General features: G+C 43.7%; 1 protein-coding gene across 12 annotated transcripts in view; it reads right to left on the bottom strand.

Annotated features, from left to right (window-relative positions):
- Positions 1-2,950: 2,950 nt before the first annotated feature.
- The window catches only part of LOC123994460 (protein phosphatase 1 regulatory subunit 12A-like), a 78,744-nt gene continuing 67,569 nt past the window's right edge, over positions 2,951-14,125 (bottom strand). For 7 of the 12 annotated variants that reach the window (XM_046297080.1, XM_046297074.1, XM_046297082.1 and 4 more), the window contains 7 exons: positions 12,794-12,810; positions 12,378-12,489; positions 12,146-12,250; positions 11,988-12,035; positions 8,754-8,804; positions 7,569-7,780; positions 4,533-4,669 (listed from right to left, as the gene is read on the bottom strand). In XM_046297080.1, coding sequence (XP_046153036.1) covers positions 7,640-7,780; positions 8,754-8,804; positions 11,988-12,035; positions 12,146-12,250; positions 12,378-12,489; positions 12,794-12,810 — 474 coding nt within the window. In that variant the 3' untranslated portion in view covers positions 4,533-4,669; positions 7,569-7,639. Of the gene's footprint in view, positions 4,670-7,568; positions 7,781-8,753; positions 8,805-11,785; positions 11,817-11,987; positions 12,036-12,145; positions 12,251-12,377; positions 12,490-12,793; positions 12,811-14,125 lie in introns of those variants that run through there. The other 5 variants (XM_046297075.1, XM_046297084.1, XM_046297083.1 and 2 more) reach the window with 3 other exon arrangements.

The raw sequence follows: 14,125 nt of genomic DNA on the forward strand, positions 1-14,125 counted from the left end.
GTCCCCGTGGAGCAGAGAGAGGGTGAGCGAGAGCGAGGATATTATTATTGTAGCAACTAGAGAAAATTGGCAAATGGTTGTAGCCAATGTGGTCATTGCAGTCTTTAAAAAGAAAACTCAACCTGAATGAATCTGTCAATTTATTCATAGTTCACCGTTCATATTAACACCAAGGTAATTCTAGCCAAGAGATGATCAATTGCAGATTCATTTAATTTCCTGTGGCATTTCATACCATTAACTAAGGCAACACCCACCTTCACAAACGCATATCCATGTCACATGTTGAAGCAAAACAGAAAGTGAATAATTATTTTTCCCATTTCTAACAGATTATGGAGTCTGGTCCCAGATCTGTCCAGCTCCTTGCTGCCTGTGAACAGCTCAGCCACCATATGCAGGTCCAACTTCAGCTAGCGAGTTCTGTCCAGCATGTACTACATACAGCCTCACCACACACACACAGGCCAGGGACAACAATGCAACATGGGCAATGTTGGGGAATGGAGGAAGAGTGAGATTGGAGAGAGAGATGAAAAGAAGAAGTGAGGAGAGAAGAGGATATAGATATGAGACAAGAGAGGAGGCGAGGGAGAGAGAAGGGGTACAGGCTGGACAAGAGAGAGAGTAAATAAGAAAACGACAGAGCGGAGGGGGACGTGTCAATTACCAGGCAACAAACAGGTTAATGGGGGGAATTGGCCCGATAAAAAGGGGTGTTGGGAAATGTAGTAACAAAATCAATTTATATTTAAGAGAATGTGCAAAGGTAGTCTGGTGATATAGTTATACACTTAATATACAAAACATTATGAACACCTGCTTTAAGTGCCTTTGAACGAGGTATGATAGTAGGTGCCAGGTACATGTCAAGAACTGCAACACTGCTAGGTTAACCCTCAACTGTTTCCCGTGTGTATGAAGAAAGGTTCACCACCCAAAGGACATCCAGCCAACTTGACAACTGTGGGAAGCATCAGATTCAACATGGGCCAACATCACTGTGGAGCACTTTTGACAACTTGCAGGCTGTTATCTTGGCAAAAAAAGGGGGGGGGGGGGTTCCCCAGCATCGCCTCTGACCAGACTATCACATATAGGTTAGGTCTGACCGCCTTGGCTGGGGTAAATCTTTACCACCCCTTTTTGGTATAGACTGGATATGACAGTTTTAGGTATATAACTAGGCCCCAGTTACAATAGCACTTTCAACTGACCTGGAATCTAAAACTACTGAACTATCAGCTGACATGGAACCTAATACTGCTGAACTATCAGCTGACCTGACTCTGCAAAGTTTCTCAGGGGGTCATATGACGTGGGCCAGGAAGTGTCCGTCTGGCTCATCAGCAGCATTTCCTGGTCAAATACCAAGTGTTCCTCAGGTGAAATATCTGCACACCATTGGATGTTTCCCGGTGATCGGTCCCAATTTAGGCTGGTGGTCCACAAGGTGTTTATAAACTACATTTCCCAGTTCTAGCACTCAACATTAAGCTCCTCAACCAGTTACAACACTCCAGGGTGGATCAGGGCTCATTACTGTAACACAAGCACAGGAGTGACAAACATTTGTAGCTCCAACACTAGTGACAAGGCAACAACCAGCTCACGATTACTGGGATCCTTTTCTTCAAGGTATTCCCGCGCCTCTAAAACGGGTCTAAAGCGCCCTTATCGGACATAAAGATCGTAAATGTCTTCTAGAAGGTAGCATACAATATCAGAAAAGGTCTATTGCAATAAAGGAGTATCCAAAAGCAGACATGATTTGTGGCCACAGATGGTTTGTTTACATTTCTACTGTTGAGGCTAGAGGGAGTTGACGTAGGCTTACATCTCCATCTAGCGGTCGCGTCGGGGACAATAGTTGACAACTGTAGCATTAGCTTAACCCTAACCCTTTCCCTAATCTGAACCTCATTCTCCAAAACTGCTGCTTTAATATCCTAATCAACTGTGGCGACAAATCACACCCCTAACCCTTCCCGTGCCTCACAATCGTGTGATCCGCAAACATTCAATGAAATATTTCACTCAGTGTAGTCACTCCCACTTTGAATCGTTGCTATGCCACGATTATTTGCGCAACATCCCTGGGGACGAGGTTAAATGGTTCCCCCCTCTGAGAGTAATCTATGGGCCAGAAGAAACTAATCCATGGCTGACATGGATCTAAATCACATCATTATTATTGCAGGTGAAACAAAACAAACTGACCTGAGGTGGTGGTGGATGTAGGCCTAGAGGAGCATGGTTGTTGGGCTCTCCCCGGCTGAGCTGGGTGTTTCCATTCTATGTGGGTTAAAAAAAAACTGACCTGAGGTGGTGGTGGATGTAGGCCTAGAGGAGCATGGTTGTTGGGCTCTCCCCAGCTGAGCTGGGTGTTTCCATTCTATGTGGGTTAAAACAAACTGACCTGAGGTGGTGGTGGATGTAGGCCTAGAGGAGCATGGTTGTTGGGCTCTCCCCAGCTGAGCTGGGTGTTTCCATTCTATGTGGGTTAAAACAAACTGACCTGAGGTGGTGGTGGATGTAGGCCTAGAGGAGCATGGTTGTTGGGCTCTCCCCAGCTGAGCTGGGTGTTTCCATTCTATGTGGGTGACAATAAACTTGAACATTATTGGGAAACATGACTAGGAATGAGTAGACCTCATCATTTCTAAAAACACTCGTTTGTCCTAAATAAAATACAGGTAGTTGAGACATCAACATGGACATCTTTCACAGATTTAGCCAGTTGTTGGGAGTTGGGGACGTCCATAACACAGCTGAGATAACACAAGAAACCTCTCGTAGCATGATTCTGCTGTGCTATGGAGGTATCGCTGCAGAAAGAGGTCAAGACAAACTAGTCACAGACCAGCGACTGGTTAGCATCCCTGAAGGGCTATAAAGTCACCTTCAAGTGCACAATGTAATGAATGACAATAAAATAAGCAACAAGGGCTTCACAATGTACAAGTTTATTTTGAATGAACTCTTCAGTGGTTGGTAGTCACAGCACAGCTCGCATGTATGAAGCCACACGCCTATTTTACAAGATGGGAAATTTAAAAAGGAAAAACAGCAAAAATGTAAACCAAAAGAGGAGATGGCCAACAGTCCAACTACAGCAACTTGTTTTCTTTGCTACAGTATCCTTAAAAAGGCCACTGAATTGCATAAAATGTGTTTGATGCAGGGACTTTGATGGTGGCTGACATGAAATACTCCTCACATGGCATTGACAGTGCATGTAGACATTGTAAAAAAGACTGGGTTAGCAATACCTAAGATCTTTTAGTGACAACACCTTGGCTAATACTACGGCTTAAAAAAAACATGAACAGCACTCGTCCAAAGATACTGAATACAATGTGTGAAATGTAGTGAAGCAATTATATTAGTCGTATCTCAATTACCGTGAACACTTAAAACTGGAAAGAAAAAGCACTGAACACTGCCAGCCCTTCCATTTAAGAGAGAGAGGCCCGGTTGTAATCCAATGTCTTTAGACTCTAAATGAAGAAAATAGTTAAAAACACACTTTTTTTGTCCTCTGGAGTTTGTATATTTTTAATAGTAACAGACGGGAATCATAAATGCATGCCATGTGCTGGTCTCAAACGATACATACAGGTATATACAGCATCACTCAGTACCTGCTAAAACGAAGTGAGAAATACAGAGTATAAACCAACGCCTACACTACAACCTTAAAGAAAAGAGGGGGGGAGAGGGTCGGTGAAAGGGGTGAGCGATGGAAAGATGGAGGAGTGAAAATCCTACTAGTGATGGACTCATCATTAAAGCATTTTTATTAGAAATAAATGCATATTGCACATACAGTGAAAGCTTAAATTCCACCAAGTCCACCTGTTCTGTAAAGCGATAATTCCATTTACCTCTGAGGGAGACACACAAAGGTACAGAAATGGAAAGGGGGTGAGTGGCGTGGATAGAGGTGTGTGCGCGTGTGCTTGTGTGGTGTGTGTCGGGGGGAGGGGTTGCATGCACTAAGACAGGGGGTACCACTGGGAAGTCTTCTGCTGTGAGACAGAGCCTCCAAAAACAGGGGGAGGACTTCTGGGGGTCAGAAAGAACAGGACAACTACACATCGCACAACCTTTGTATGTAGGTCGAGAAACAAACAGGAAATGGAAACAAAAAGATCAAATAAGAGTTTGTGGCACAAATAAAATCAGGTGTGAAATAACTGTCCTTCTGTGACAGCCGAGAGATCGATACAAGTGTTTTATGTACAACTAAGGCTTATTGGTTAAATAGTTGAGGCTTCCCCGCCCGCAAACGCTTTTACATACCGTTCACAACCCTATCCTCTGCTAATGTAAACTCAGTGGTTCTATCTGGAGAGCAGCCACAGGTTGAAGTGGAGAATAACCTAATGGAGAGAGGGAGGACATGGAGGATGTGGTGGTAGAGGAGAGAGGGATAGGAGGGCTGAGGGGAGAAGGATTCTTCTTGATGCGGATGTCTCTTGCAATTAATACCTAAAAGTTGCAAGTCCATTAGTCACTGCCATGGAGGAGTGGGCGGGCCGCAGGAGGAGGGCCGGGGGGGGGGGGGGGGTTGTATGTTCTACTTGGAAAGCTTGCTAATGACTCGAATAAGAGCTCCGTTCTCATCCTTTAGTCTCTGGTTGTCTGCTTTCAAGTCTGGTAGCGTCTGGAAGAGAACAAAAGAGAGAGGGAAACGGGCTTAGAGACACGTTGACGTTTACCAGTCAGCCAGCCCAGTTCTAGAAACGGTTCATTGCAGAGTGTGTCATCAGCATCTTTGACGAGCCACAGTCAACAGTTTGTTTTACCCCCTTTGCCATTTATTTTCTTAGCTGAGAATGGAGCAGGCACACGCCGGTCAAAAGTCTCTGCTAAATAGCCATGCAGAACAGGAGAGGCGGCTCCACTGGCGCCCAGGAAAACATACTCGTCAAATAACCTGCACAAATCCTGGCAGCACTAAGTGCTCTTTTATTTGAAGCATACAGGGGCAAAAAATGCATGAGCAACAAACTGCTGCAGCATCAAATAATGCCTTTGCAATCGTTTTTTTTTCCCCCTGCGTCTTCGTGAGGTAGACTTACCACGTGTAAAGCTAACACCATCTCAGTCAATACCCGTTTCTGCCCTGAACCAAATTTCCAAACTGGTATTAGAAAATAATTGCATTACTACATCTGCCTTAATACAATGAGAGTAGTTACGTTATTCACTAACATAACTACACCACTGCCTGCCATCTTGGTCACGGTTTGAGAGTTTAGTCTGAAAGTGAAACAATAAAATGACTTAATAACAGGGATATCCTACTGCTTTAACTATTTATCAACACAATGTTCATCAGTGTGATGTCCAAATGTTGTGGATTAAGAAATTACAACCCAGTTTGTTTGACAAATTAAAATATTACTAATCACAATCAGTCACAATCAGTCACAAGATTATCCCTTACAGGTATAATTCCCTCAATATCAATTCAAACCATACTAGGCTAAGCAGATTCCTGAAGCCATGCAGCACAGCTTTGCCTGGGGCAGAGCAACCATGGCAGATTGGCCAGTCACTCTCGGAACAACTGAACATCCAGGGAAATCAAGAGCAAAACGTAACTGTCCACCGCAAAACTAAGGCATTGTATTACAGATGACAATCAACAACGTGAGCTTCTTATGGCATGTAATGGAAATTGAAATCATGAGCAAGAGCCAAATTAATATGTCTAGGTCACTGGGAAATTAAATGAGACCAAAGTGTAAACCTGCAGTATTGGGGTGACCCGGTCTCAAAGCTGGGTTGATGTCATCTGTAAGAGTCAACTGAAATGGGGGTAGGAATGGAGAGCGAGAGACACTGAGGGGAAAGGAAATGTGTTCGTCCTCCATAAAAAAAATGTCCGCCATTTGACGCAAAAAGAAAGCCACGTCATGCAAAGCCAGAAACAAGCGGAACGAAACAACCTTGATAAGACTTCAAGACTGCACACTGGTGGGAAAAGAACAAAATGGGGCACTCTCCTTTACAGTACATCAAATTATATAGTCAAATCAACTGCATGAAGATCTAATCATGTAGTACAATATTTAAACTTCAGGTGCTGCACTAGCAAAGTACACTGCTCAAAAAAATAAAGGGAACACTTAAAACAATGTAACTCCAAGTCAATCACACTTCTGTGAAATCAAACTGTCCACTTAGGAAGCAACACTGATTGACAATAAATGTCACATGCTGTTGTGCAAATGGAATAGACAACAGGTGGAAATTATAGGCAGTTAGCAAGACACCCCCCAATAAAGGAGTGGTTCTGCAGGTGGTGACCACAGACCACCTCAGTTCCTATGCTTCCTGGCTGATGTTTCGGTCACTTTTGAATGCTGGCGGTGCTTTCACTCTAAGGGTAGCATGAGACGGAGTCTACAACCCACACAAGTGGCTCAGGAAGTGCAGCTCATCCAGGATGGCACATCAATGCGAGCTGTGGCAGGAAGGTTTGCTGTGTCTGTCAGCGTAGTGTCCAGAGCATGGAGGCGCTACCAGGAGACAGGGCAGTACATCAGGAGACGTGGAGGAGGCTGTAGGAGGACAACAACCCAGCAGCAGGACCGCTACCTCCACCTTTGTGCAAGGAGGAGCAGGAGGAGCACTGCCAGAGCCCTGCAAAATTACCTCCAGCAGGCCACAAATGTGCATGTGTCTGCTCAAACGGTCAGAAACAGACTCCATGAGGGTGGTATGAGGGCTCGACGTCCACAGGTGGGGGTTGTGCTTACAGCCCAACACCGTGCAGGACGTTTGGCATTTGCCAGAGAACACCAAGATTGGCAAATTCGCCACTGGCGCCCTGTGCTCTTCACAGATGAAAGCAGGTTCACACTGAGCACATGACAGAGTCTGGAGACGCTGTGGAGAACGTTCTGCTGCCAGCAACATCCACCAGCATGACCGGATTGGCGGTGGGTCAGTCATTGTGTGGGGTGGCATTTCTTTAGGGGGCCGCACAGCCCTCCATGTGCTCACCAGAGGTAGCCTGAAGCATGCCCAGGTATTGTAGGGAGGTCATACAGGCACGTGGAGGCCACACACACACTACTGAGCCTCATTTTGACTTGTTTTAAGGACATTACATCAAAGTTGGATCCGCCTGTAGTGTGGTTTTCCACTTTAATTTTGAGTGTGACTCCAAATCCAGACCTCCATGGGTTGATAAATTTGATTTCCATTGATAATTTGTGTGATTTTGTTGTTAGCACATTCAACTATGTAAAGAAAAAAGTATTTAATAAGAATAATTCATTCAGATCTAGGATGTGTTATTTTAGTGTTCCCTTAATTTTTTTGGAGCAGTGTATTTGCTTAAAGGAAAATTACCACCTGAATTGATACTTACCTGACTGAAAATAACATTTAACTTTACTGTGAACTATAATAGGTAGTGTAAATGAAAGTGCCCGGTCAAAACACACTCCCCAATATGAAAACCAGAGAGGTCTGGGGAGGTAGGGGGAGTCAGTCTCAGGGGGGAGGAGATAACCTTGTAGTTGGGCGGGGGGGGGTGGACGACCTGCCTGTCTATGGGTGAGGTCGGAGCACAAATGGAGCATGAGAAGGGAGGGTGAGGGGGAGCGGTTGGGCAGGGCTACAGGTCCACGGAGGGGGGCAGCTGGCTGCAGGCTGACTGGGAGAGCTTGACCACCACGCGGGCCAGGGCCCTGTTCTCTGCCTGCAGCCGCTCCTTGACCTGACGCAGGGCCTGAACCTGCTTTACCTCTGGGAGGTTCTGCAGGAAAACCACAACACAGAGAGAGGGGGAGAGAGAGCGAGAGAAAGAGCGAGAGAAAGGGTCAAACCAGCAGAGGGCAGAGAAAAAAGGGGGAGATGGGAGAGTACCAGAAGGGAGAGAAATAATGGAAGACAAGGGGGAGCAATACAAATTATAGAGAGGATAAGAAGAGGGGCAAAGAGAAGACAAAACAGAAAAAGGAGATTGTTAGGAAAAATGGGACAGAGTTTGGAACTGGAGGAATGACAAGTGCTTTCCAGGCAGACTGGCATGTAGGAGAGATTGCAATCGACAGTAGCAGAGTAGACTAGAGAGAGGAAGACAGATATGGTCGCTGGGCTGTCTATGACCTAGAAATAATCACTTCATTATGGCAGCGCTGGGAAGAAGGAAGAAAACTTGCTGAATCTGGCATAATGGATTTTGTTGCCCCGTTTCTGAAAACATCCAATCTCACATCTACTTATCTAGAAGGGCATATGAGTTACGTCACCATAGATTATATAGAGCATCCCAGAATGTGACAAATACTGTACACACACATTCAGAATACACACAGGATATACTGGGGGCTCAAATCAAACACCACTATGCTGACTGTCTGTTAGGTTATATAACTACTGTGCTATAATTCACAGCAACAGAGTTTATCAAAACGGGACATTGAATAGCCTCCAGCCCTCCTCACATTGGGCCTGTGGCAGAGAGAAAAATAGCAGTCTTTGTGCAAAAACACAAACCTGTATAGTAACTGTTCAGCAATACATTTCAGCAGGGCATACTAATCTAGTACAGTAGTGGTCCAGCTAAAGTATACAGTGTGTTTAACAACAGAATATTGACTGCTGTTCCTGATCTTAAAGGGGCAATATGCAATTATGTGACTCACAACCTTCTGGTGCCCTACACACAAATAGGGCCATACAGCCAACTACATACATCCAGAGGGCCCAGTCACATGAGACAGTACCTTAAGTTCCTCCTCCATATCAGAGATCTTCCTTTCTAGAGCTCTTCTTTCCTGCAGGGAGGGGGACAAACAGATGTTAACCACGGGTTTAAAGAAGAGGGAGACGAGCATTGAAAAAAAAAAAAGACTCAAGACAACCACCGCATACAGGCTCCCACAAACTGCTTCAGTTATGTTACCTCACACCTCGGCTCCACAGCTCAGCTGTTACACCCTATTTTTCCTGACTAAAACGAGACGAGATTCCCTGGGGGGGGGGGATAACTATTACAATTTACTTGTCATTTTAGTCAACAAGAATGTGACGAGACTTTTGCGACTCAAATGTACATTTAATTTGACATGCGGACCACGGCGCACATGCCGTAACATTCGGCAGTCAAGTGTCACCTGGCTTCGCATCAATCCAAAATGGTCAACGAGTGACTGAGCTGTGTGGGAGAGCTGGACAGATCAGCTTAATCAGCTGCAGACCGCGGAACATGAAAGACGTGAATTCTGCCAAAGAGAGGACTGCATTAAATATTCTGCATGCATACATGCTGAGGATTGGACTTGTTTGTTTGTAGAATTGACATCTTTCAGCTGCACAGTCTGATTGAGCTGATCTACCCAGCTCTCCTCCCACTCAGCTACCCAGGTCACTTCAATCACTCGTCAATATTTTGAACTGATGTGAAGCCAAGTTCCAGAACACTTGACTTTTAACTAAACTCAACTAGAAACAGTAATGTTTACTCAATTTCATGTTGGCCATTTTTGCTTTGATCACATCAGAACCTCTATTTTCCCATTTTCCCTATTATTCATGTGTGTTGCTGCTGACGAGCCACGGTGCTCAAACACAAGTGGTTGCTTTTTTCCTGTGGGAGAAACTAATGCTATTTGTTGAATATTAGGAGTACGGTAAAACTTCTGACACTTCTGGAAAGCTCAAATCCGCCCCTTTTCAAGAAACCACTTATGATGGGGAGAAAATCAGTTGTAAATGGTTTAACCGGTAGCCAAGGCTTAATAGCCTATGGTTAATTATGGCTGGCATTAGTTACAATCTGCCACAATAATCAATGTTAGAGGTAGCCTACATATTATTTAATTTTTAAAAAATGCACCATGTGGCTAAAATGTGACTAAACCTAAAAAGGCATTTTAAGACTAAAACAAAGACTAAATGTAAATTGACACGGTCTGATAGCAAAACCTAGCTGCAGTTCTATCCAGTGACGGTGGAGAGGAGGTGTGAACGTCAGATAACAGATGCAGGTTGAGGAGCAACATGAAGAGAGGCGAGAGGAGGGAGAGTGGGTGAGGTGCACACGCATGACTGTGAAGCATGTCAAAGCCAGAACCATGGAGACTAATCTAAAAGACCTAACATGTTTAGTGCTGCATGTCCCATCTCCTCCTGATGTGGTCATCTAAACATGACAAGTTAATGAAATGACACATGGGTAATGGTCAGCTATACTGGCAGGCACAATACAATACAAAGGCAGACCCAAGCTGTGAAGGTCTGGAGGTATGCTGACTAAGGAATGCCAGGGGAAGGCCATCTAAAATCCAGTGACAACATGGACTCTAAGCAGACTAAAGCAATAGAATAGGGTACGAGTAAATCACTCATGCAATATGTTGGGAGATCAGGATAAATGAAAAAATTCTTGGCCACCATGCGAACTGCATGTGCCCGTTGACGTGAAGGAGATGTTTGGGTCAGTCGTTAAGGTGCTGTTTCTATGGGGTCAATTTCACACCATATGTATAAAATATAATCAATCGTGAACTTAAACTAAAGTTGAGAATGTAAAACTTACTTTAGGACGGTTGAAATAATGGCTGTTGAAATCAAAAACCCAACAAGACATCAAGAAAAACCAAAACGTGTAAGCAAATAATTTTAAAGCGAGAGCAAAACTATGACAAAAAAAAACCATCTACCTACCGTCTTACTACTTAGATAAACATATGAATTACCTGTCGCACAACGTTCGGCGCAGGTGTATGCCGAACTAGTTACCAACACCCGAACGTTGTGCGGCAGGTAATTCATATGTTTATCTAAGTAGTAAGACGGTTTGTCATTAAATGTATTAGACAGAGATGAGTCTAAAATCTGTACATTATTGACCCGTGCCTGACAGTTTGTAGTTAGCGAGCTAAAACGAGGTGGACTGTCTGCTTAAGGAGGCAATAGGAAAAAAAAGCCTGTCTATCATGTTCATTGATTGGGACGAACCGTCACTCCAAAATTAGCAGACCAATACGCCTCCCTCTAAACCCCGCCCTTCACGGAAAAATAATGCCAAAACTCTCAATGGAAAAGACTGGCAGTGAAAGCAAAGATACGAGTAACGTAACAAAAAAGGTAGTACATGCAGGCAAGAGCCTAGGCAAAACCTATTTCAATAGGAATGGTTGCTGGGAAAGCTTCACGGGAGAAGATCTTTTGCATTCGTTTTCAAATCTTTTTGAAAATCATTTGTCAGTTTTGCTCCAGCTTTAAAATGATTTGCTTACAAGTTTTGGGGTTTTGCTTTTGACGTCTTACTTTTGTATACAATTCTATACATTTGCTTTCAATTGATTGGTTATTGATTTCAACATCCATTATTTCACCCGTCCTTGAAAATACAATGTTTACAATTCAACTTTATTTTTCATGTTCACAAAGTATTTTATTTTGAAATCAATAGATATGGTGGTGAAGTTGACCCCATATGTTGGTGTCCGTCGTTAAGGTGATGTGAGTGAACACTTGCCAAGAAAATGGCAAAAAGCACATGCAGAAGATAACATTTCCATTGAAACAATCCATCATGTATACTCGCCATCACACACTATGCAAAAAGAACAACCCTGGAGAAGTGACCACACACACACTGGCTAAAAATGTTCAAAAACACGTGAGAGAAGGTAGGTAGCTCGTGCTTGGGTGGGGTGGCACGCCCCCCAGCCAACTATATGGGCATGGTGAGCCAGTCAGCAGGAGAGGCAGTAGACTGGAGAAAGTAGTCAGGTTTATAAGACCATACCACCCAGCTGAAATTGGGGCCTGCTTGTAACCTTCAGACATAAACCAGTTGGCATTGATTACCACGCTGTTAACCACTACCATTACCAATAGCAATAATTGTATTTATAAGTGCCTTTCATACATCTCATTTTTGTGAGTTCGTTCATTTGTTGAGCAAAATGATTCATTAAGTTAAAAACATAACACTTAATAATCATTACCCTTTTCTCCATCTCAAGCTGCGACCGGTCAGCAAAGCGCTCCTGCCTCTGTAACACAAGCAACATCGATAACCCAGTTAGTGAGGAAGTGCTATTTATTCACAATGAGTGATGCTAATTTCCCAACTGTACAGCGCAGCCTGGCCACAGTGCCTCACCTGTGTGGCCTTCTCCAGCTGTAGCTTCAAGTCATTCAGCTGCAGGTCTGTGTCACGTAACTGGGACTTCAGCTTCTCATTCTCAGCTAGGATCTGCTCATAAAGCTGAGAGGAAAAACAGTCAGAAAAAAGTCGAACTTCACAGGGAAGTATTAATATTTCTATGGTGGTGTTATAGAGTCTGGTGTGACTTTAACTAAGGTAGAAGGTGAATGTCTGGGAGCTCTAGTACCTTCTTGTAGTCAGTGCTATCGTCTCGGTCCAGCCTGCTTGAGAATGACCTGCGACCCTCGCCGTAGCCACGGCTACCCAAGTGGTCGGAAGAGGAAGTGCTGCTCTCATTCCTGAAGAGAATAAAAAGCCTTGATACTTAGCTCCACAGTTACAGTATCTTATCGACCATGTCTAATATTTACACTGCCATATACCAAGTTGTCAACAGTTTATTTGGTCCAAAGTGGCACAAGCCCCGCAAGTGAAGGTTAAGTAGTAGACCGGAAGGATGCATTCCCAAATGGCACTCTATTCTCCACATTGGTCAAAAGTAGTGCACTGAGCCCTATGGGCCCTTGTCAAAAGTAGTGCACTATATAGGGAATAGGGTGCCATTTGGAAAGATCTGAAGAATAAACTGAATTTGGCACATACCTGGACAGTCGGTCACTCTGAAAAGAAAAACAGAAGTGATTTAATGTCTTTACCCGATGTTACATCAAGCAAATCCACATGACAGATTCAGAGCAGTGCAGTTTTCCTGTTGTCTAGACAAGTGCAGTGCCTGGAATGTAGATGATCAATTAGAGTGCATTTGAGGGTTTCGGTTGTTCTGCTGGGAATGTTTGCCGCATCACACTGAAAACAGGATGTTTAAGGTGGCATTCTATTCTCCTAGCACATTCTTTTGTCCATTCTTTTTGTAAATGCTAAATTAAATGTACTGATAGGTTAGTCATTTCCTTGGCTTCACAAAGGTCTGCCTCCTTGACTTGCAAAGAGTGGACAAGGCTAGATGTTGGACCAATCAGTGTCTACCCCCTCAGTGTCGAGCCTCTCTCCCTTCTCATAGCACCTGACCACTCTGCACTGCAACAGCCCCCCCCCCGACATTCCTGAATGGCTGCCAAGCCTGCCAGTGCTTTAAGGGGCTGCCCCTGAACCCCAGCCTCTCCTAGCTCCCGCGGCTCTAGCAGAGTGCCTCAGAGCAGGCGGGATGGGGGTCAGAGGGCCAAGCCTATAGCAGTGTTGGCTTCCTGAAGCTGAAGGAGCCCGAATGCCAGGAAAAGCACTTGTGTGTCTGCACATCTTTAAGACCTTAGCTACAGAGATTAAAATGGTGAAGGGTAAGAAAACTGACATGTACAACTGGTTGAATTCCAGAAAAGAAAAATACACTGCTTAACAAAAACACCAAAGTATGTTTTAACCTACTTCTCTCAGGTTGTGATATATTTTGCAGATCTTGACAAATTCAAATCTACATCAAGTTGTAAAAAAAAAAAAAAAAAAAAAAAAAAAATGCTTTACTTCACACTGCAATTTAATTGACATCTCCATCTGGCTTTCAGGGGTCACCTTGTTTTTTCAATTGTAAAGATTTTATTTTTTATTGCAGCGTTTTAAAACTCTTATATCGTTTGTTGCTTTACATCAATGCGCGAGCGGGCGCTCTCACTCTCCAATTCTATTCAAATTGCATCCAAGATAGATTGATGAAATATCTAAATCTATATATATCTAAATCGATATCTATACAGTGGGGCAAAAAAGTATTTAGTCAGCCACCAATTGTGCAAGTTCTCTCAATTAAAAAGATGAAGCCTGTAATTTTCATCATAGGTACACTTCAACTATGACAGACAAAAATAAAAAAATCCAGAAAATCATTGTAGGATTAATGAATTTATTTGCAAATGGTGGTAGAAAATAAGTATTTGGTCAATAACAAACTTTCTCAATACTTTGTTATATACCCTTTGTTGG

Source organism: Oncorhynchus gorbuscha, linkage group LG14 (assembly GCF_021184085.1).
Source record: "Oncorhynchus gorbuscha isolate QuinsamMale2020 ecotype Even-year linkage group LG14, OgorEven_v1.0, whole genome shotgun sequence".
NCBI lineage: Eukaryota > Metazoa > Chordata > Actinopteri > Salmoniformes > Salmonidae > Oncorhynchus > Oncorhynchus gorbuscha.